This window comes from Mobula birostris, chromosome 30, assembly GCF_030028105.1.
Source record: "Mobula birostris isolate sMobBir1 chromosome 30, sMobBir1.hap1, whole genome shotgun sequence".
Taxonomy (NCBI): Eukaryota; Metazoa; Chordata; class Chondrichthyes; order Myliobatiformes; family Myliobatidae; genus Mobula; species Mobula birostris.
This window is the reverse complement of record NC_092399.1, coordinates 32,246,165-32,267,015: the sequence shown is the minus strand read 5'-3', so window position 1 is coordinate 32,267,015 and position 20,851 is coordinate 32,246,165. Positions and strand designations below refer to the sequence as shown.

General features: G+C 47.3%; 1 protein-coding gene across 5 annotated transcripts in view; it reads left to right on the top strand.

The window, feature by feature from the left end:
- The window catches only part of LOC140190530 (mitogen-activated protein kinase kinase kinase 5), a 194,952-nt gene that overhangs the window by 112,515 nt on the left and 61,586 nt on the right, over positions 1-20,851 (top strand). For all 5 annotated transcript variants that reach the window (XR_011883627.1, XM_072247181.1, XM_072247180.1 and 2 more), the window contains 5 exons: positions 4,401-4,560; positions 6,898-7,051; positions 8,084-8,191; positions 9,657-9,706; positions 13,135-13,230. Coding sequence is in view for 4 of the 5 variants with exons in the window: in XM_072247181.1 (XP_072103282.1) it covers positions 4,401-4,560; positions 6,898-7,051; positions 8,084-8,191; positions 9,657-9,706; positions 13,135-13,230 (568 nt within the window). In the remaining variant the exon portion in view is untranslated. The remainder of the gene's footprint in view (positions 1-4,400; positions 4,561-6,897; positions 7,052-8,083; positions 8,192-9,656; positions 9,707-13,134; positions 13,231-20,851) is intronic.

Genomic DNA, 20,851 nt, shown 5'->3' with positions numbered 1-20,851 from the left:
CGGCGCGATGCAGCTTGCAGCGACCACTCCGGTGGTGATGTCTGTTATTTGTCAGGTAGGGTGCCGTGCACAATCCTGATTTGATGGAGACAGATGTGAGAGTACGGAGGAACATCTGGTGGAAATTCTGAAATGCCCGCTTCGCTGCTGCTGCTACTGTGTGATCCAGAATCTCCGGAGGGGAAGGCCCCGAGTCCTCGGCTTTGCTTGTTGCTCGGCGGCCGGGGCGGGGTCAAAGCACTCGGCAGAGGATGGTGCTCGGAGAGGCTGTGTCGGAGGCTCGAAGTTTTCGGACGGACTCAGAGTCCGCTGCGGTCGGGTGCTTCCAATGGTGCTGTATCGGCGAGTTGGTGCCGCTTGGAGGTTCATGGCAGGGAGAGTTTCTCCCTTCACCGTCTGCGTGAGGTGATGAGTCTATCAGGACTTTGAGACTTTTTTTTACCGTGCCCGTGGTCTGCTCTTTATCAAATTATGGTATTGCTTTGCACTGTTGTAACTATATGCTATAATTGTGTGGTTTTGTCAGTTTTAGTCTTGGTTTGTCCTGTGTTTTCTTGTGATATCATTCTGGAGGAACGTTGTATCATTTTTTAATGCATGCATTTCTAAATGACAATAAATGAAATGAAATATCTCACAGAAAACACATTTATTTTTTCCACCATTATGGGGAGTACATCAGGGAGAATGGAAGGATGCACATTTTGTATTTAGAGTGAGTGAGAGAGAGAAAGAGAGAGAGAGATCACAAAGTCATTCTGCTCTCTGCCCCTGAGTCCACACTGAGCATCAAGCACCCATTTACATTAAGCCTACATTTTATTCTCTCCTCAATCTCATCAACCCCCCCCCCCGATTCTTTCCGCACACCAGGGGAAATTTACAGTGCTCCATCATCTACCAATTCGCATGGGTTTGGGAAGCAGAGCAGCCGCAGAAAATTCGCACAGTGATGGGGTTAACACGCACGTTCCGCACAGAGAGCACCAGAAGTCCAGGTTCAGCCCAGGTGTTTGAAGTTGCGAGTCAGTCGTATTTATTTATTGAGAGACAGTGCAGAATGGGCCCGTCGAGTCACACCACCCAGGAACCCACCTATTTAAGCAATGCACACAAAACGCTGGAGGAACTCAGCAGGCCAGGCAGCTTCTACGGAAAAGAGTACGGTCTACGTTTCAACCCTAGCCTAATCACGGGACAAATTACAATGAACAATTAATGGTACGTCCGTGGACTGTGGAACGAAAGCAGAGCACCCGGAAGAAACCAGTATAAACTCCTTTCAGGCAGTGGTGGGAATTGAACCCCGGTCACTGACACGGTAAACCGATGTGCTAACCACTATGTTATCATGATACTCCTGCAGTTCCACCAGCTGCATTGGCGTGCTGCCCCAAAATTTCTGTGCATTGAAAGAGACTAGTAAAGCTGTGCAGATTTTCTCTGTAGTTCTGCACAGTAGGTGAGTGGGTGGAAAGTTCATCAGTCGATGTATATCTCTCATATCTTGTGGCAGTTGTCAGTGAGTCTGAAGTCTATTTAGTTATCTGTTACGTGCTAAGTGAGTTCCTTTGCATACAATGAATTCATGTGAGGTTATTTATCAATACTCACTCTAGTAACCTGCTCAGTGATGTTTGGTTTGGGTTGTGCAAACATTACTGAGAACCACATTTCATTACCAGTTTAGACCAAGCCTGGTCAAGGGAGCTGTGCCCTAGAAGTCAGGTGAGAATAGTGGGTTTGACTCCATCAGTATCTTATCTACAGTTTGTATATAAAGGAGCTATGATAACATTGAAATTAATGGGAGTCAGGGAGGAGAGGTTTCTACCAAATGGTCGCAGGTCTCCGGTACATGAGAGTTCCTTAAGGCAGTGTCCTAGACCCAGTCATCTTCAACTCTATTAATAAACATCTCTCTGTCATGGCAATGTCGGATAATGATTGTACACCTTTCATTTCCGTTCACAACCCATTAAAGCGGTTCATGGACAAATGGATCCGAGCAATATTCAGGGATCGGCTGGTGGTTGTCAGGAACGTTTTGCAGAGCCTAAACAGAGCCATCAAACACTTTCCACAGGGTGGTCCGGCCGCCTTCCCTGGATATCCAGTGATGCTTCCGAACAGCCACCTGTCAATGTCCTTGAGGGTTACCACTGATCAGAAGCTTAGCTGGGCCAGCGTCATGAATAACAAATGTATTCTGTGATACAGCTCATCTCTGAACCTCCCAGTGTCTTCCCACCATCTACAAAGCCTGACAGGATCACGGTGGAAAAGTTTTCCACCCATCCTGACAAGCGTAGCTAAAACAACTTTAACAGTTTTAAAACATAATTGGCACTGGAGATCTGCAATAGGGACATCAAATGTTGGAAACATTCTACAAATCAGGTTGCATCTAAGGAGGGAGAAAAACATAATATTTCAAACCGCAGATTTTTCAGGCAATTTAGTATCATTCAAGACAAATCAGCCAGTTTGATTGGCATATCCTCCACCACTATCAAAGATTAAGAAACTCCATCAGCATTACAACATGTATGGGGCACGGCATCTGCAGAACCTCCTGTGTCTGTAACGCATGCGGGGAGGGTGTACCGTTTAATGAGGTACTTCAGTCCTCACTGTGGTCACTTCAGCCACACCAGGTAGCATTGTGACCTTGGTAGCCTGCCTGGCAGGAGGTGAATCAGAACAAATGTCTCCTCCCCCACCCCCCCACCTCCAAATCTCACTCCTGACAGATTTGGATATAACTGCTACTCCTTCATTGTAGGAACAGAAGAATTAGGATGAAGACGATGACATCAGGTCTTCAGACCTGCTCCGCCAGAGTCAAGGCTGACCTCCTGCCTCAGCACCCTCGATTCTATGAATATCCAGAACTGGGTCACTAGGTCGAACAGTTGAAAAAGAATTGGGTGAATTCAGTGTCAAATCAGATACTAATACGTGATTAAAAGAGATAAAGAAATGGAAAGGAAGGATAAGAAATTAAAAATATGTTTTGCTGTTTTAAAAGTCTCTAACAGCAGCTCACATTCTACAGGAATGAGATATAGAGTCATGGAAAAGTACAGCACAAAAACAGGCCCTTCAGTCCATCTAGTCCATGTCGAACCACTTAAACTGCTTTCTCCCATCGACCTGCACCGGGACCATATCCCTACCGTCCATGTCTATATATAATTGTCGACTTTCTGAAGGACAGGGATCAGTTGGCAGCCACTAACAGTTAATGTGTCATTAAGGGATGTGATCAATTAAACAGGGTCATTTGGTTAGCTTAATGAGTAATTAACATGCAAATCTAGTATCATCACGAGAGGGTTGAGGTAAAGGCTGAGATGATGCTTTCACTGAACTACCATGGCTGACTCCTATCAGGCCTCTCTCTTGCCACGAACTGTCTGGTACAGTACGTCCCCTGAGAATAGTGACACACATTCATTTTGCACAGTTACATCCACAGCAGCAAAACAGAAATACAAATACAAACTGCTGCAGAAACTCGGCAGGTCAGGCAGCGTCTATGGAGGTAGAGAGACAGTTGATGTTCTGGGCCAAGATCATGCATCTGTCCTGAAACTGTGACTATCCATCTGCCCCCACAGATGCCGCCTGACCTGCTGTCTTCAGGGATTTGGACGGTTGGCTTTACTTGTTTGCAATTACATCAAAACAAACAGTCAAACGCGGCAAATCAGATCAGCGAGCGTCGCGTTGGGGGCAGCCCACAGGTGTCACCACGCTTCTGGCGCCAACATAGCACGCCCACGACTCACTAACCCTAACCATACGTCTTTGGAATGTGGGAGGAAACTGGAGCACCCGGAGGAAACCCACGCGGTCACAGGGAGAACGTACAAACTCCTTACGGACAGGGGCGGGAATTGAACCCTGATCTTAAAGTTGGCACTGTAGTAGAGTTATCCTAACCACCACACCGCTGACGACTAACTCCGGCAATTTGCGTATTTCTCCAGATTCCAGCAGCTGCTGCCTCCTGCAGTCTGCCATCTCCGGCGTCATCAGTGGGTTCTGGGCAAGTACACTGTAAGAGGCACAATGTCGTGGGGTGGCACGGTGGTGTAGTGGTTAGCACAAAGCTTTACAGTGCAGGTGACCCGGGGTTCAATTCCCGCTGCAGCCTGTAAGGAGTTTGTGTCTTCTGCCCGTGACTGCATAGGTCTCCAGAGACCTACTGCTTGGTAGGTTAATTAGCCATTGTAAATTGTCCTGGGATTAGTCAGGGGATTGCTAGCCACTGTGGCTCGAAACTTGCTGTGTCCCATAAGTAAGTAAGTAAATAGTTAAATAAATAAAAGTGTACTCTAAGGATATCTATTGCTCCTTGGTGTCCTAAGAAAACTTCTTTTGGGTTTGCACAGGAGTCAAACTGAGCAGTCTGCTGGGACGGAAGGGAAGCCTGGAGAAGATGCAGTTTTACTGGGATGTGGGGTTTTACTTTGGGGCCTGCATCTTGTTGAACGACCAAACCAAAATCATCCAGGCCTCAGAAAAGCTCTACAGACTGAATGTGCCCGTCTGGTAAGGTGGCGTATGGATTGAGACTAAAGGTGGAAGATTAGCTTTATTTGTCACATGCACTTCGAAAACGTCAAAACGTAGAGTAAAATGCATTGACATGTCAGGTCAAATCAGCGAGGATTGTGCTGGGCAGCCTGCAAGTGTCGCCGTACTTCTGGCGCCAAAAGAGCGCGCTTGCAACTCGCTAATCCTTACTAACCTGTACGTGTTTGGAATGTGGGAGGAAACTGGAGTGTCTGGGGAAATGCATGTCGTCACAGGGTACAAACTCCTTACAGACACTGGCGGGAATTGAACCCTGACCAGTATTCGCCGTCGCTGTGAAACGATGCGCTACGGGCTGCCCACATGAAAAGATGACTGCGGGATTTCAAAGTTGCATCGTCTTGGCGTCATATAGAAAGCAGAGGAAGCAAATAGCGATTCAGCGAATCTCCCCTGCCTACACCAGTGCCCCCCTGTGGCACTCCTCTGCAACTGCACACTGTATTTGATAATTGCCTTCACCTGGCAGAGGCATCAGTCACATGTGGCTAGTAATTGTACTGCAGCCCCGAGTGACTAAAGATCGATTTAAACCCGAGGAAGGAACATTTACTGCCACTGTGGGTCATGTTGTGTGGCCCCAGTGACCATGGGTGATGACAGCGCCCTTTATACAAACTCCCCCGTAGGGCATTTCCACACAGTATTATGCTGCCCACCATCGGAGATTCCCAGGTTAATGTGGCCCTAGAACTGATGCACTGACTGAGGATAAGTAAACCACTTTGCTAAATCCTTGAGCTCCTCAAAGCACCAAGTATCTGATTCCCACAATCCCCAGTCTTGCCCGCCTGACCGCGCCTTGGACCACTCCATCCACCAGCATGTACTGACCTGTCTCACCTGTCCCACCTACTCCCTGAAACCTGGAGTCCCAGGCCAGTGGCTCAGAGCCTCGTACTTACCTCCCCACTGCTCGGTTCCATGGCCTTTGGCTCAGTCAGGTGAGCTTCCCATCCTAAACTCAGCAGAGGAGAGTGGCTGTGCTGCTTGCAAGGACTGTGTGAGGGTGCAGTAGATGAGTCACAACTGGATAAAACTGCTTCATAGGAAGCTATTCTGGCTCCCCTCTTATCCCTTCTCTGGTCCTCCCCTGCCCATCACCTCCCCCTGGTGGCCTTTCTCCCATGGTCCACTCTTGCTCTCCCATCAGATTCCTTCATCTTCATCCCTTTACCTCTTCTACCTATCACCTCACTTCACCACCCACCCACCCTCCTCCCCACCTTCCCCTCACCTGGCTTCACCTATCACCTGCCAGCTTTTACTCCTTCGACTCTCCGCACCACCTTATTCTGGCTTCCTCCCCCTTTCCCTCCCAGTCCTGAGGAAGGCTTTCAGCCTGAGACGTCGGACTGGTTATCCCTCTATATAGGTGTTGCCAGTGCTGAGTCCCCTCTGGTATTTTGTGTGCATTGCTCTGGATTTCCAGCATCTGCAGATTCGCTAGCGTTTATCATTTGCAGGAAACATCAGCATGGATTAGAACTCTCAGGGAATAATCTCTCTGGTCCCACCATGAGATTATTTTTGCTCCTCCGACATTCTATGTAAGCCACACCCAGCTCAGTCATACTGTGGTCTATGAACTAGTCCCTGCTCCCTAGAACTCTGATGTAGTCACTGCCCCAGACCCTTGTCATTGGAAGCAGTTTCAGAGCAGGTTTACTGGATGAAGACTCGGGCAGTTTGTCTTACAAAGGAAGGGTAGACAGGATGGAATTTTATCTGCTGGGGTTTAGACGAATGAGAAGGGACTTTGAAACAGATCTGATCCAAAGGGGTGTTGACAGCATAGATGTGCATACAATGCTTCCCTTTGTAAGAAAATGTGGAACTAGGGCCTCTACTCATTTAAGACAGAGCTGCAGAACTTTGTTTTCTTCCAGAGGGTTGTGAGTCTTTGGGTGGCAGAAGGAGATGGAATATTTTTAAGGCAAACGTAGATACTCGATATGCAAGGGTGTGAAAGGTTACGGAGTAGGCGGGGACATGGAGCTGAGGTTTGTATCAGATCAACACTGATTTTGATAAATGATACCATAGGTTTCAGAGACTGACCTTAACTTGAATGTCCATGTCTTGAATTAGGATCCAACAGCTATTCTCTATTCCCTAAAGTGTCACCAGCCAAGCAGGCATTGGGCAGCCCCACAGTGTGATGTAATAACTGGACCTAGCACCACACAATGTAGCCAGTCCCAACACTCGCACCTTGTGAAAGAGTTTTATGATCTAAGGTAGCCCTGCGATTTTGATCATCCCATATTACACCTGTCTCTTTCCCCTAAGGTACCTGGCGTCGGCAATGGAAACGTACCTCCTCTACCGGCGTTTCAAAACTGACATCAGTGAGCAGCACAGTGACAAACAGGAGCTGGTAGACTTCTGGATGGAATTCCTGCTGTCAATCTGCAGAAATAAAGCACCCATGGATAAATTCCTGGTGAGGGAAACCGTAGGGCACAATCCTCCGACTTCCATCTGGACATGGGCACACTCCTCAAGACAGAGCGATGGCCAACCTTGTTCGTGCGAGAGATGGGGCAGTACCCTGACTTTATCTCAGGAAATAGAGGTGGTGGAGGTCATAGACATGTACAGAACAGTACAGATATTGTTCTAAGATCAATCTAACCCTTCCCTCCTACATAGCTCTTCATTTTTCTATCGTGCATGTGCCTAACTAAGAGTCTCTTAAATGTCCATAATGTATCTGCCCCTGGAGGCACATTCCACGCACCCACCACTCTCTGTATCTCGCATCTCTCTAAACCTTTCCTATCCGCGGTTTTATCCAAATATCTTTTAAATGTTGGAACTGTACTGAGCTCCACCACTTTTGCCTGCTCAGTCAATATAACTCTGTGAGGAAAAATTTGTCCCTCAGGTCCCCTTTATATCTTTTATCTCTCAATTTACACCTCTGCCCTTTAGATTTGCTCTCCGAGAGGGAGTAAGACTGTGATGGTCCATTGTATTTGTGCTCCTCATGATTTATAAACCCCTGAAAGGTCACTCAGCTCTCTTTGCTCCAGAGAAGACAAACTATCCAGTCTCTCCTAATAGCTGGAGCCCGCCTGCTCTGGAAACGTCCTAGATGGGGATGGAAATTTTATTTGGAAATACAGCACATTCCAGCCCATAGGCTCAACCTGCCCAGTTACACCTGTGTGCCCAATTAACCTGCTAACCTGTATGTCTTTGGAATTTGAGAGGAAACTGGAGCACCCGGAGGAAACCCACGTATTTATGGGGAGAATATGCAAACTCCTCAGAGACAGCAGCAGAAATTAAACCCACTTTGCTGGCACTGTAATAGTGTTTGCTATCAGCCATGCTCCCATGTAGAAATACTTTCTGTGGATTGGAATTAGACCCAGGGGGAGGGCATTATGAATATTGACAAGGTGGCCGCCTCGTGGAGGAGGGACTGCCACGCTCTGTTTGATAACCCAGCCGTTACTTGTGCCGACAGGTTCTCATCCTGGAGCCAAGCAAGATCTTCCAGCCTGCCCGTCTCCTCATGAACACCAGTGACACAGACAAGGTTGTGAAGATCTGTCACGTTTCACCCAGTGAGAAGGTATCAGATCCCTTCCGTTCCACTGGTCGCGGAACACCGCTGAGGTTTACTGCGTGAACCTGGCCAAAGCCCTGTGAAGTATTGGTGAACTGTGAGACATGCTGAATGGACCCGTCTGGAAGTTATACTGAATATAAGAAACAAGAGCAGGAACCAGCCATGTGACTCACTAAACCTGCTCGGCCATTCTGTAACACCATGGGTGACTAGGCCTCTAGTTCACTTTCCTGCCTATTCCCCATTGTCCTTGACTCCTCATAAACCAAAATAATGTCTGCTTTGAATAGCTTCAATAATCAGGCTCCATGGGCTTTCTGAGGTAGAGAATTCCAAAGAGAACAAAGTCAACACTCCTGCTCATCCCGGCCTGAAGGGAGCAGTCTCTTGTTTCTCAAATGGTGCCCCCCTCATCCCAGAGTCTTCCCTTGAGAAGATCGTATAATCCACTTAGATATTGCTCTGCTCTACTTTTCAGTATGGTTAAACAGTCCAGATCGTGGAATCCACTCAGATATCGCTCTGCTCTAATTTTCAGTATGGTTAAACAGTCCAGCATTGGCAACTGGATCTACTGATGCAGAGATCCCGAGCAAGCTCTCAGAACCCACCATATCAACTCCCCCCCGCAATCTTCTATACTTCATTACGATCACCTCTTGCAAGTCCATTGAGCGTAGGCCCAAGCTGTTCAACTCTATTGAATCAAGAAATCCATCTCATGAGTCTTTGCTGAACTCCAGTGCCTTAGGTAATCTGATAATCCAGTACCCTTGGAACTCTGGTGGTACCAGAACTTAACAGTTTTCTGTATGATTGGATGTCACACCCTTGCACACTTTTTTTTCATTCATTTTATGTGTGGTTAAGGCCAGCAGGAAATTGAGGCCCTGTGAGGTTACTTCCTCTTCATGCTGGCCTTTAGCTTCCAGTGGAACAAAGGGCATTGATGATCTCCCATTCCCACCGTCCAAGGACGGTGGTACAGTTGGAGCTCATCAGTGTTGCTGTAATCCACCTTACCCACTGTACAGGGGTTTAGCTTCACCAGAACCCTGTTGGCCAACCTTACCCATTTCTACCTCTCACGATGGGGGTGTAGGGTTGGAGTTTGAGAGGCCGTGAGCAGAGAGCTGGAAATGGAACCCAGTGAGACTTTGATTGTAAGTTTGAGTTGTATGTACGTATGCATTTTCTCAACCAGCTGAAACCCTGGAACCCACCTCCAATGGAAACTGCATTCCCCCTCCTGGTGTGCGGACCTCAGCCCTGACCTGTCGTGCCTTTGCTGACCTTTCAAAGAACCATCCACGTACCAACACCTTTCCGTTTTATTTTCCTTTTTTGGGGCTGTACTAGTAACAATGAGAGTCCATTTTGCTCAGTACTCACGTGCGTTTGCATGAATAGGTAACAAGGTTTAATCGGTGCTGAGCAGGGTCACTGACAAAGTTTGCTCTTTTGACAGAGTGGAATCCACACGTGGACCTTTAGCGCCACATCGATCCGTGGAGTGAGGTGAGGAAGAGGAGCCAGTTACTGGCGTGAATTTGGAAATGATTTTCCATGCTTACCTTACTGAAGAGAATATCCTAGCAAGCTCCTGGCTACCTTCCCCCATTATCTTCTCCAGAGACTGCAGTCAATATTCCAACTAACACCACTATTCACCAACTACCCCAGTGCCTGCTAGCTTATATTGCCTTTCAGTCAGATCATTCCCTGATGTTAAAATTCCTACTTTTCCCTTCTCCTTATCCACTCAGATATCTGCACTTAATCAGTCCAGCGATGGTGGCTGGATCTACATTTGCTGTCATCCTAAAGAATTCCTTCTTTCCATCTCTGTCCCTGTAATCCCTTTCTGGCCTTTAGCATGCTCTTTAAGAACTGCCTTGACCAAACATGAGAAAATCTGCCGATGCTGGAAATTCAATCAACACACACACACACACACACACACACACACACACACAGTGCTGGAGGAACTCAGCAGGCCAGGCAGCATCTATGGAAAAGAGTACATTTGACGTTTTGGGCCAAGACCCTTCAGCAGGAGGAAACCAGATGAGGAGTAGAGTTAGAAGGTGGGAGAAACATAACGTGAGAGGTGAAACCAGGAGCGGGAGGGGGGGAAGTAAAGAGCTGGGAAGTTGAAACTACCATTCAGGGCCCCAAACAGTCCTTCCAGACGAGGCGACACCACCTGTGAGTCTGTTGGGGTCATATACTGTGTCTGGTACTCCCAGTGTGTATATCAGTGAGACCTGACGTAGATTGGGAGATTGCTTCGCCAAGCATTTACGCTCTGTTCGCCAGGAAATACGGGATCTCCCTGTGGCCACCCACTTTAATTCCACTTCCCATTCTCATTCCGATTTGCCCATCGTTGGCTTCTTCCACTGTCGTGATGAGGCCACACTCAGGTCGGAGGAGCAACATCTTACAAAGTACATTCCGTCTGGGTAGCCTCCAACTTGATGGCATGAACATCAATTTCTCAAACTTCTGGTAATGGCCCCCTCCTCCCCTTTCACCCCCTTCACCATTCCCCATCCCCTTTTCCCTCTCTCACCTTATCTCCTTGCCCACCCGTTGCATCCCTCTGGTGCTGCTCCCCCTTCACCCCTTTCCAGGTTTTATCTCTACTCCTCATCTTTTTTTCTCCAGTCCTGCCAAAGGGTCTCGGCCCGAAACGTCGACTGTACTCCTTTCCATAGATGCTGCCTGGCCTGCTGAGTTCTTTGAGGTGATGGGTGAAACGGGGACAGGGGGAGAGGGGTGAAGTAAAGAGCTGGGAAGTTGATGGGTGAAAGAGATAGGCTGGAGAAGGGGGAATCTGATAGGAGAGGGCAGAAGACCATGGAAGAAGGGGAAGGGGGACGAGCACCAGAGGGAGGTGATGGGCAGGCAAGGAGATAAGGTGAGAGAGGGGAATGGGGGAATGGTGAGCAATTATCGGACATTTGAGAAACCAATGTTGAATGATACCTATAGATGGAATACAAGGTGTTGTTTCTCCAACATGAGTGTGGCCTTGTTGTAGCAGTAGAGGAGGCCATGGACTGACACCAAAACTTTGACCATCTGCTTGAATAAATCTCCACATAGCCTGGTCTCACTTTTGTTGATGAAGCTGTGAAGTGCTTTAGGATGTGCTGTTTGGAAACATGCTATATAGGTGGAATCTTTAGTTGTTACATCTAAGTTATAGGTCTTGCAGTGAGTAGTACAGTAAGTACAATTCAGATAGGGTGGTCAACCAGTATTCTGATTTGGCTGCCGGTTACCAGTGGTGTTCCGCAGGGATCAGTGTTGGGGCCGCTTCTTTTTACATTGTCCATCAACAATTTAGATTATGGAATAGATGGCTTTGTGGCTAAGTTTGCTGATGATACGAAGATAGGTGGAGGGGCCGGTAGTGCTGAGGAAACAGAGAGTCTGCAGAGAGACTTGGATAGATTGGAAGAATGCGCAGAGAAGTGGCAAATGAAGTACAATGTTGGAAAGTGTATGGTTATGCATTTTGGCAGAAAAAATAAACGGGCAGACTATTATTTAAATGGGGAAAGAATTCAAAGTTCTGAGATGCAACGGGACTTGGGAGTCCTCATACAGGATACCCTTAAAGTTAACCTCCAGGTTGAGTCAGTAGTGAAGAAGGCGAATGCAATGTTGGCATTCATTTCTAGAGGAATAGAGTATAGGAGCAGGGATGTGATGTTGAGGCTCTATAAGGTGCTGGTGAGACCTCACTTGGAGTACTGTGGGCAATTTTGGTCTCCTTATTTAAGAAAGGATGTGCTGACATTGGAGAGGGTTCAGAGAAGATTCACTAGAATGATTCCGGGAATGAGAGGGTTAACATATGAGGAACATTTGTCCACTCTTGGACTGTATTCCTTGGAGTTTAGAAGAATGAGGGGAGACCTCATAGCAACATTTCGAATGTTAAAAGGCATGGACAGAGTGGATGTGGCAAAGTTGTTTCCCATGATGGGGGAGTCTAGTACGAGAGGGCATGACTTAAGGATTGAAGGGCGCCCTTTCAGAACAGAAATGCGAAGAAATTTTTTCAGTCAGAGGGTGGTGAATCTATGGAATTTGTTGCCACGGGCAGCAGTGGAGGCCAAGTCATTGGGTGTATTTAAGGCAGAGATTGATAGGTATCTGAGTAGCCAGGGCATCAAAGGTTTTGGTGAGAAGGCAGGGGAGTGGGACTAAATAGGAGAAAATGGATCAGCTCATGATAAAATGGCGGAGCAGACTCGATAGGCCGAATGGCCTACTTCTGCTCCTTTGTCTTATGGTCTTATGGTCTTTTGCTGGTCCCACCATGTAGCCACCAATCTCTACAGCCTCCCTCCTCAAAGAGCCCATTTCCAGATGTTTTATTCTTAATGAGCATTTTTGGAAAATTCTAATTGATACAGTGACCTTTCTGTCAGGATTGCTTGCAGCGACGTCTAGTAGATTAATGATTAATCTTCATAATCATTAATTAGCAGAGCCTGGAAAAGATCCAAACTTTTTGCAAAGAAGTTAGAGCTGTTTTGATCTTGAAGGGGAGATAAAAGCTCGGAGGAAAGGAAGTGTCAAACACGCAGAGCCAGCTGTTAACTCCTTGTAGTTAACACGTAGTTTAAGATGAGGAAATTTCTCATTGAAAGTGGATGCTCATTGTAGCATAAAGCAGAAACTAGGGCTGGTTGTGAACATATGAGAGATGAAAATGGTCGGTACTTGACCTAGCACAGAATCTGTGAGCAATTATTAGGTCAGTGCTTTATTTGTCTAAAAGTTATAAGCAGCCACTTTGCTTTAGCTTGTGGCCACTCATTCCACCACTGAGGTGTCTCAGCTTTCCTTCAGGCAGACTTGCACAAGTGGTAGTTGTGAGAAGCTGCCCGTACACTACCCGAGTCATGATCTCCCTTCTTTTCCAGTGTCTCAAAGTTCAACGAGCGTTGTTGCTTCCTGTATGTGTTGCACAACTCCGACGACTTTCAGCTGTACTTTCCAACAGAGCTGCATTGCAAAAGGTAAGATCAACTGTGTGATAAATTATTAAAACATGTTACCGGACTTCCTGGCCTCCCTGTAGCTTCTCCTCTTGTTCAACTATACTGTATACATTATCACATGCACGTGCAGACAATACCTGTCTCTCCTCTTCTATCACATCTTTCAATTTGCCCATGTTGTGAGCTTGCTTGTTTCACCACAGTTATTAGCTAAGACATTATTTTTTTCTAATGAGACACTCAGAAGGCTGTCTATTCCCTTTGATCTTTACCGTGTGCTCATTCCTCTAGTCAAAGTGCAGATATCTGTTGATGCTGGAAATCGGAGATTAAAGCAGAACATGGTGGGGGTACTTGTTAGGAGATAAAAGCAGAACATGGTGGGGGGGGGTTATTAGGTTTGGCAGCATCTGTGAAAAGAGGGACAGAGTTTCAGATCAACAACTCTTTATCAGAATGACATTCGATATCCCTAGCAATTTTTTGACAATTTTTTTTTTAGATTATGAAGACACGCTGTCCTCTTTTATTGTCATTTAGTAATGCATGCATTAAGAAATGATACAATATTTCCTCCAGTGTGATATCACAAAACACAGGACAGACCAAGACTGAAAAAACTAACAAAACCACATAATTATAACATATAGTTACAACAGTGCAACAATACCATAACTTGATGAAGAACAGTCCATGAGCACAGTAAAAAGTTCAAAGTCTCTCAAACGTCCCACACCTCACGCAGACGGGAGAAGGAAGAAAAACTCTCCCTGCCATGCCCGACCAGAGTCCGACTCTGAGTCGTCCGAAAACTTTGAGCCTCCGATCAGCTCTCTGACACCGAGTACCGAGCAGCATCTCTATCCAAACAACTCAACTTCAATCTCGGTCGCCAACAGCAGGCAAAGTGGGGATTTTGAGGCCTTCCCTCCGGAAGATTCTCGATCACGCAGTAACAACAGCAGCGAACAGGCGTTTCAGAAATTTCTCCAGATGTTCCTCTGCGCTTTCACGTCCATCTCCATCAAATCAGAATTGTCCACGGCCCCTATTTAACGGATACAATATTATTTTCACCGGAGGGCTGTGCACACACGGCGCGCTGCTCTCTCTCCTCCTGCCTGTCACTACTGTTACCTGTCACTGTTGTTGCTTCTGCCTTGACCATTGTCTCTGATTGAACAAAAATATTCACGGCCCGTGACACTACAGAGCTTAGAACATAGAAGAGTACAGCACAGAAACAGGCCATTCGGCCCACAGTGTTGTGCTGAACCAGCTAAATAGCAAGTCAAAAACACCCAAACACTAATCCTTCCTACCTACGCTATGTCCATATCCCTCCATCCTCCTCACAACCATGTGCCTTTCCAAACATCTCTTAAAAGCCTCTAATTTATTTGCCTCTACCACCAGGCAGTGCATTCCAGGCATCCACGACTCTCTTACCCCTCACATCCCCTTTGAACCTACCTCCTCTCATCTTCAATACATGTCCTCTGGTATTAGACATTTCAACGCTGGGAAACAGATACTCTCTGTCCACTCCATCTATTCCTCTCATAATCTCATAAACCTCTATCAGATCTCCCCTCAGCCTCTTCAACTCCAAAGAAAATAACCCAAGTTTATTCAGCCTCTCGTGATAGCACATGCCCGCTAAACAAGGCAGGTCCTGGTAAACCTCTTCTGTACTCTCTCCAAAGCCTCAACATCCTTCCTATAGTGGGGTGACCAGAAATGTCTAGTCAGGTCAAGTCAAGTTTATTTATAAAGCACATTTAAAAACAACCCATATTGACCAAAGTGCTGTACAAGCCATGAGAGGTAGCTAAAATCACCAATACAGGAAACACAGATATAAACAACAAGGCACACATCTTATAGGCACAAAATAAACAACACATGAGCCTAAGCACAAGCCAAAAATCAGCCACATCAGGAAGATTCAAACGGTAGTGAATAAAGGTAAGTTTTGAGCCTTGACTTAAAAGAGTCAATGGAGGGGGCAGATCTGATAGGGAGGGGAATGCTGTTCCACAGTCTACGGGCTACCACAGCAAAGGCGTGGTCACCCCTGAACTTAAATTTAGATTGTGGGACAGCCAGGAGCCCCAAGTCAGCCAACCTGAGGGACCTGGAAGTAGAGTAAGGGGTTATAAGGTCTGCGATATAGGAGGGGGCCAGCCCATTTAGTGCTTTGTAAGCAAACAGGACAACCTTAAAATCAATTCTAAACCATACTGGTAGCCAGTGGAGAGAGGCCAGGATAGAAATAATATGGTCCCTCTTCCGGGCACCTGTCGGGAGCCTGGCTGTGGCATTCTGGACCAGCTGCAGGCGGGACAGGGGTGACTGACTAATCCCAGTATACAGGGAGTTGGAGTAGTCCAAGCAGGAGGATATAAGGGTGTGGATGATCTTCTCAAGATCTTTGAAAGAGAGAAACGACTTGATTTTGGCAATAGTACGAAGCTGGAAATAACTGGCTTTTACTACTGCATTAACTTGCTTGTCAAACTTAAAGGCGGAATCAAATATCACACCAAGGTTCTTGACATGGGGTTTGACAAGGGTGGACAGGTTACCAAGACTGTTGGTAATCACTTCGATGGAGTCAAGGGGGTCCAAATAGGACAACTTCAGACTTGCCTTCATTCAGCTGTAGGAAGTTTTGTGCCATCCCATAGTCATAGTCATAGTCATACTTCATTGATCCCGGGGGAAATTGGTTTTTGTTACAGTTGCACCATAAATAATAAATAGTAATAGAACCATAAATAGTTAAATAGTAATATGTAAATTATGCCAGTAAATTATGAAATAAGTCCAAGACCAGCCTATTGGCTCAGGGTGTCTGACCCTCCAAGGGAGGAGTTGTAAAGTTTGATGGCCACAAGCAGGAATGACTTCCTATGACGCTCTGTGCTGCATCTCGGTGGAATGAGTCTCTGGCTGAATGTACTCCTGTGCCCACCCAGTACATTATGTAGTGGATGGGAGACATTGTCCAAGATGGCATGCCACTTAGACAGCATCCTCTTTTCAGACACCACCGTGAGAGAGTCCAGTTCCATCCCCACAACATCACTGGGCTTACAAATGAGTTTGTTGATTCTGTTGGTGTCTGCTACCCTCAGCCTGCTGCCCCAGCACACAACAGCAAACATGATAGCACTGGCCACCACAGACTCGTAGAACATCCTCAGCATCGTCCGACAGATGTTAAAGGACCTCAGTCTCCTCAGGACATAGAGACGGCTCTGACCCTTCTTGTAGACAGCCTCAGTGTTCTTTGACCAGTTTATTGTCAATACGTATCCCCATGTATTTGTAATCCTCCACCATGTCCATACTGACCCCCTGGACGGAAACAGGGGTCACTGGTACCTTAGCTCTCCTCAGGTCTACCACCAGCTCCTTAGTCTTTTTCACATTAAGCTGCAGATAACTCTGCTCACACCATGTGACAAAGTTTCCTACCATAGCCCTGTACTCAACCTCATCTCCCTTGCTGATGCATCCAACTATGGCAGAGTAATCTGAAAACTTCTGAAGATGACAAGACTCTGTGCAGTAGTTGAAGTCCGAGGTATAAATGGTGAAGAGAAAGGGAGACAAGACAATCCCCTGTGGAGCCCCAGTGCTGCTGATCACTCTGTTGGACACACAGTGTTGCAAGCTCACGTACTGTGGTCTGCCAGTCAGGTAATCAAGAATCCATGATACCAGGGAAGCATCCAACTGCATCGCTGTCAGCTTCTCCCCCAGCAGAGCAGGGCGGATGGTGTTGAACGCACTGGAGAAGTCAAAAATCATGACCCTCACAGTGCTCGCTGGCTTGTCCAGGTGGGCGTAGACACGGTTCAGCAGGTAGACGATGGCATCCTCAACTCCTAGTCGGGGCTGGTAGGTGAACTGGAGGGGATCTAAGTGTGGCCTGACCATAGGCCGGAGCAGCTCCAGAACAAGTCTCTCCAGGGTCTTCATGATGTGGGAGGTCAATGCCACCGGTCTGTAGTCATTGAGGTCGCTGGGGCACAGCGTCTTCCGCACAGGGACGAGGCAGGACATCTTCCACTGTACAGGAACTCTCCGGAGCCTCAGGCTCAGGTTGAATACATGGCGAAGTACTCCACGTAGCTGAGGGGCACAGGCTTTGAGCACCCTGGTACTGACGCCATTTGGTCCTGCAGCCTTGCTTGGGTTGAGACGTTTCAGCTGTCTTCTCACCTGTTCAGCTGTGAAGCCCACCGTGGTGGTTTTGTGTGGGGGAGGAGTATAGTCATGAGAGCAAGGTGGGGGACTGTGAGGAGGGGTAGGAGGGGAGAGTGGAATATGTGTTGGTTGGGGGCTGACAACAGATGGCTCATGTGGGGGATGGGCAGGGGCCACAATGTCAAATCTGTTAAAGAACAGGTTAATTTCGTTGGCCCTGTCCACACTGCCTTCAGCTCCTCTGTTGCTAGTTTGCTGGAACCCAGTGATGGTCCTCATCCCCCTCCAGACCTCTCTCATGTTGTTCTGCTGGAGTTTCCACTCAAGCTTCCTCCTGTACCTGTCTTTAGCCTCCCTGATCCTGGCTTTCAGGTCCCTCTGTATTGCCCTCAGCTCCTCCCTATTTCCATCTCTAAACACCCTCTTTTTAGCGTTCAGGATGTCCTTAATGTCCTTTGTCACCCATGGCTTGTTATCTGAATAACAAAGGACAGTTCTTGTCGGAACATTGCAGTCCACACAGAAGTTGATGTAATCAGTGATGCACTCTGTGAGCCCATCAATATCCTCTCCATGTGGCTCACAGAGTGCCTGCCAGTCTGTCACCTCAAAACAACCCTGGAGCGCCTCATAAGCCTCCTCCGACCATTTCCTCACTGTCCTCGAGGTTGCAGGTTTACTCTTCACCAGAGGCACGTAGCAGGGTTTTAGATGCACCAGGTTGTGATCTGACCTTCCCAGTGGGGGGAGGGGAGAGGAGCTGTATGCATCCTTAACATTAGCGTACATCGAATCCAGAGTCCTCTCCCCTCTGGTTGTACAGCTCACACACTGCGTGAAGTTGGGCAGTGTTCTAGCCATGATAACCTGGCTGAAGTCACCCGAGATGGTAATGAGGGCAGTCGGGTGCTGGGTTTGTAATCTGGCTATGACGGTGTAAATGATGTTACACGCCGACACCTTTTGTACTCAAGGCAGCTCATGAGGCTGACTAGATTTGACTGGTCGTTTGGTTTCAATATATGCATGAAATGTACGCAAGACTCCAGGTGTGGCTTCTGGTATAATATCATTTCCATTGCCAGTGTTGTCTGCTGGCATCTCCATGAGGTTGCCCATCTGGGGCTGAACCTTCACTAGTTCAGCATTGGCTTGGAAGCCACCAAAAACAGCAGGTCACCTTGACCTTCATCATCTGCATTCCAGAAGGTATAAACAGCTGTCACTCCACTGTCCCACACTGCATTCCCAACCTAAGAGACTCAATCCTTTGACCAGCCTTCAGATGCACGCAGTCAGCCTACAAGAGATACCTCACTGCCTGGTCGCTTGTGACCATCTTTTTCTCAGTGAAAAGCCTTTTCATGAAAATTTGGCACAGCATGACTGAAGAATGCAACTAGTGGGGCACTGTCTGCGCCACCCCGAGCTACCTGCCAGCCCAGTCATCATATGGGAGCCCAAGCACGGGAGGATGAACCCTGGCCGCCCTCCCAAGACTATGGTCAACACGCTCCTAGAAGACAACGGCGCAGCTAATGTAGATGAACTGAACGCACTGATGAGGGAGAGGGAGAAGTGGAGAGTCCATCATCGTCCCCGACGCTGGGCCCCTAGGCCTGAATCGACGTCGTAGTAGTAGTAGTAATAGTAGACTGAATTAGAGATTAATGCCGCAAATAGAGTGGAAGAATTTACAAATTAGCATATGTGGTGTTCCTGATTTCAATAGCACTTTCCAGGAATCTAAACAGACACTTTTTTATCAGCTAGATAACGTGAACTGCTTGCTGCCCTATAAGAAATTACACGTTATTTTATCTTGGCTCATGAAGCTCCACAGTTGTTTGGCAACACACACAAAATGCTGGAGGAACTCAACAGGTCAAGTAGCAAGACTGCAGAGGAACAGACACTTGACATTTCGGGTGGAGACACTTCATTAAGACTTGCTTGCTTGGGGGTTGTTGTCTATTGAATTGGAATCTATCGCTACCTGTAGTCTCTTTCCAGTATTGCAGCTGAAGCTCAAGGTACTCTCGAACAGATTGCAACTTGTAACTCCAAATTGTTGCTCCACCTTCAGTCTGAGCTTGTCTGATTTGAGTCTCAGCTTAATGTTCCTTGCTATTCTCGTACGTGACACTAATGTAGTGACCGCGGCATTGAAGACTACTGTTACCCCTCAGCAGTGACAGAATAGGCTGCAGCTGCTGGAATCTGAAGCTGTAAAACAAACTGCCGGAGGAATTCAGCAGGTCCGGCAGTGTCTTGACCCCAAAAGTCCGACCGTCCATTTCCATCCCACAGCCGCTGCCTGGCCCGCAGAGTTACTCCAGCAGTCTGTTTTGTGCTCCATTCCCTCTCGGGAGGATGACCATTTTGAGGCAAGGGTTCTGGATCTCCGATACCCTTCATGCAAAGAAAATGCCTCTCATTCAAGTTCGTGGTGTTGGTAGCTTTCATTCCTGGTAGAGTGAACAGGCCTGCAAGGACATGCTGGTTTGTTTGTGGGAGGTCAGGGCTCCATGGTGTCAGAGCAACCTCTGCTTGAGAAGATCAGAGCACGGGGGGTCTGTGCTGCCTGCTAAACCTGATCAGAGGTGGTCAGCCTGTTCTTGCAGTGCATCGCTGGTCGTAGCTGTTCTGATCCCACTTCAAGAACAGGAGTTAAATCCACTCTTAGGTCTCAATAAAATCAAGCATGTAGAGCTGAGGCATAGTTTTGGCCCAAAATGCCGACTGTTTATTCCCCTTCATAGATGCTACCTGACCTGTTGAGCTCCTCCAACATTCTGTGAGTATTGCTTTGGATTTAAAGCATCTCCAGAATCCCTTATGTTTATCACATCAGATACCATCCATCCAACTCAAACGGGTGTTTCATGCAAAACTCTTGGTCAGTACTCTCACCAGCCCTCTTCAACACACTCGCCAACCTCTCATATCCTGAGATTCTCAACTCTTTGCAAAAAGAGGGACTCCTCTGTGGACAGTAGGTCCTTACAAGCACACCTTAAATCATGCCTGCCGTCCAGCACTTGAACCTGCCTTGACAGTTCAGGGCTAAAATGTCTGACCCAGACTGAGATACTTGGCATTTCTGTGAATTAGCAGTGTGACTGACAGCTCTCAGAACCAGAATGAGGTTGACGTGAAATTGGTTGTTTTGTGGCAGCAGCATAGTGCCGGGTATAAAAATATTGCTATAAGATGTATAAATAAAAAAGGCATGAAAAGTAGTGTTCATGGGATCGTGGACCATTTATAAATCTGATGGTGGAGGGGAAATCCTTTTGTGTGGGTCTCTGGGCTCCTGTATCTCCTCCTTGGTGGTAGTGATGAGAAGAGGGCATGTTCCAGATGGTGAAGGTCCTTAATGACACACGCCACCTTCTTGAGGCGTCCCCTTTTGATGATG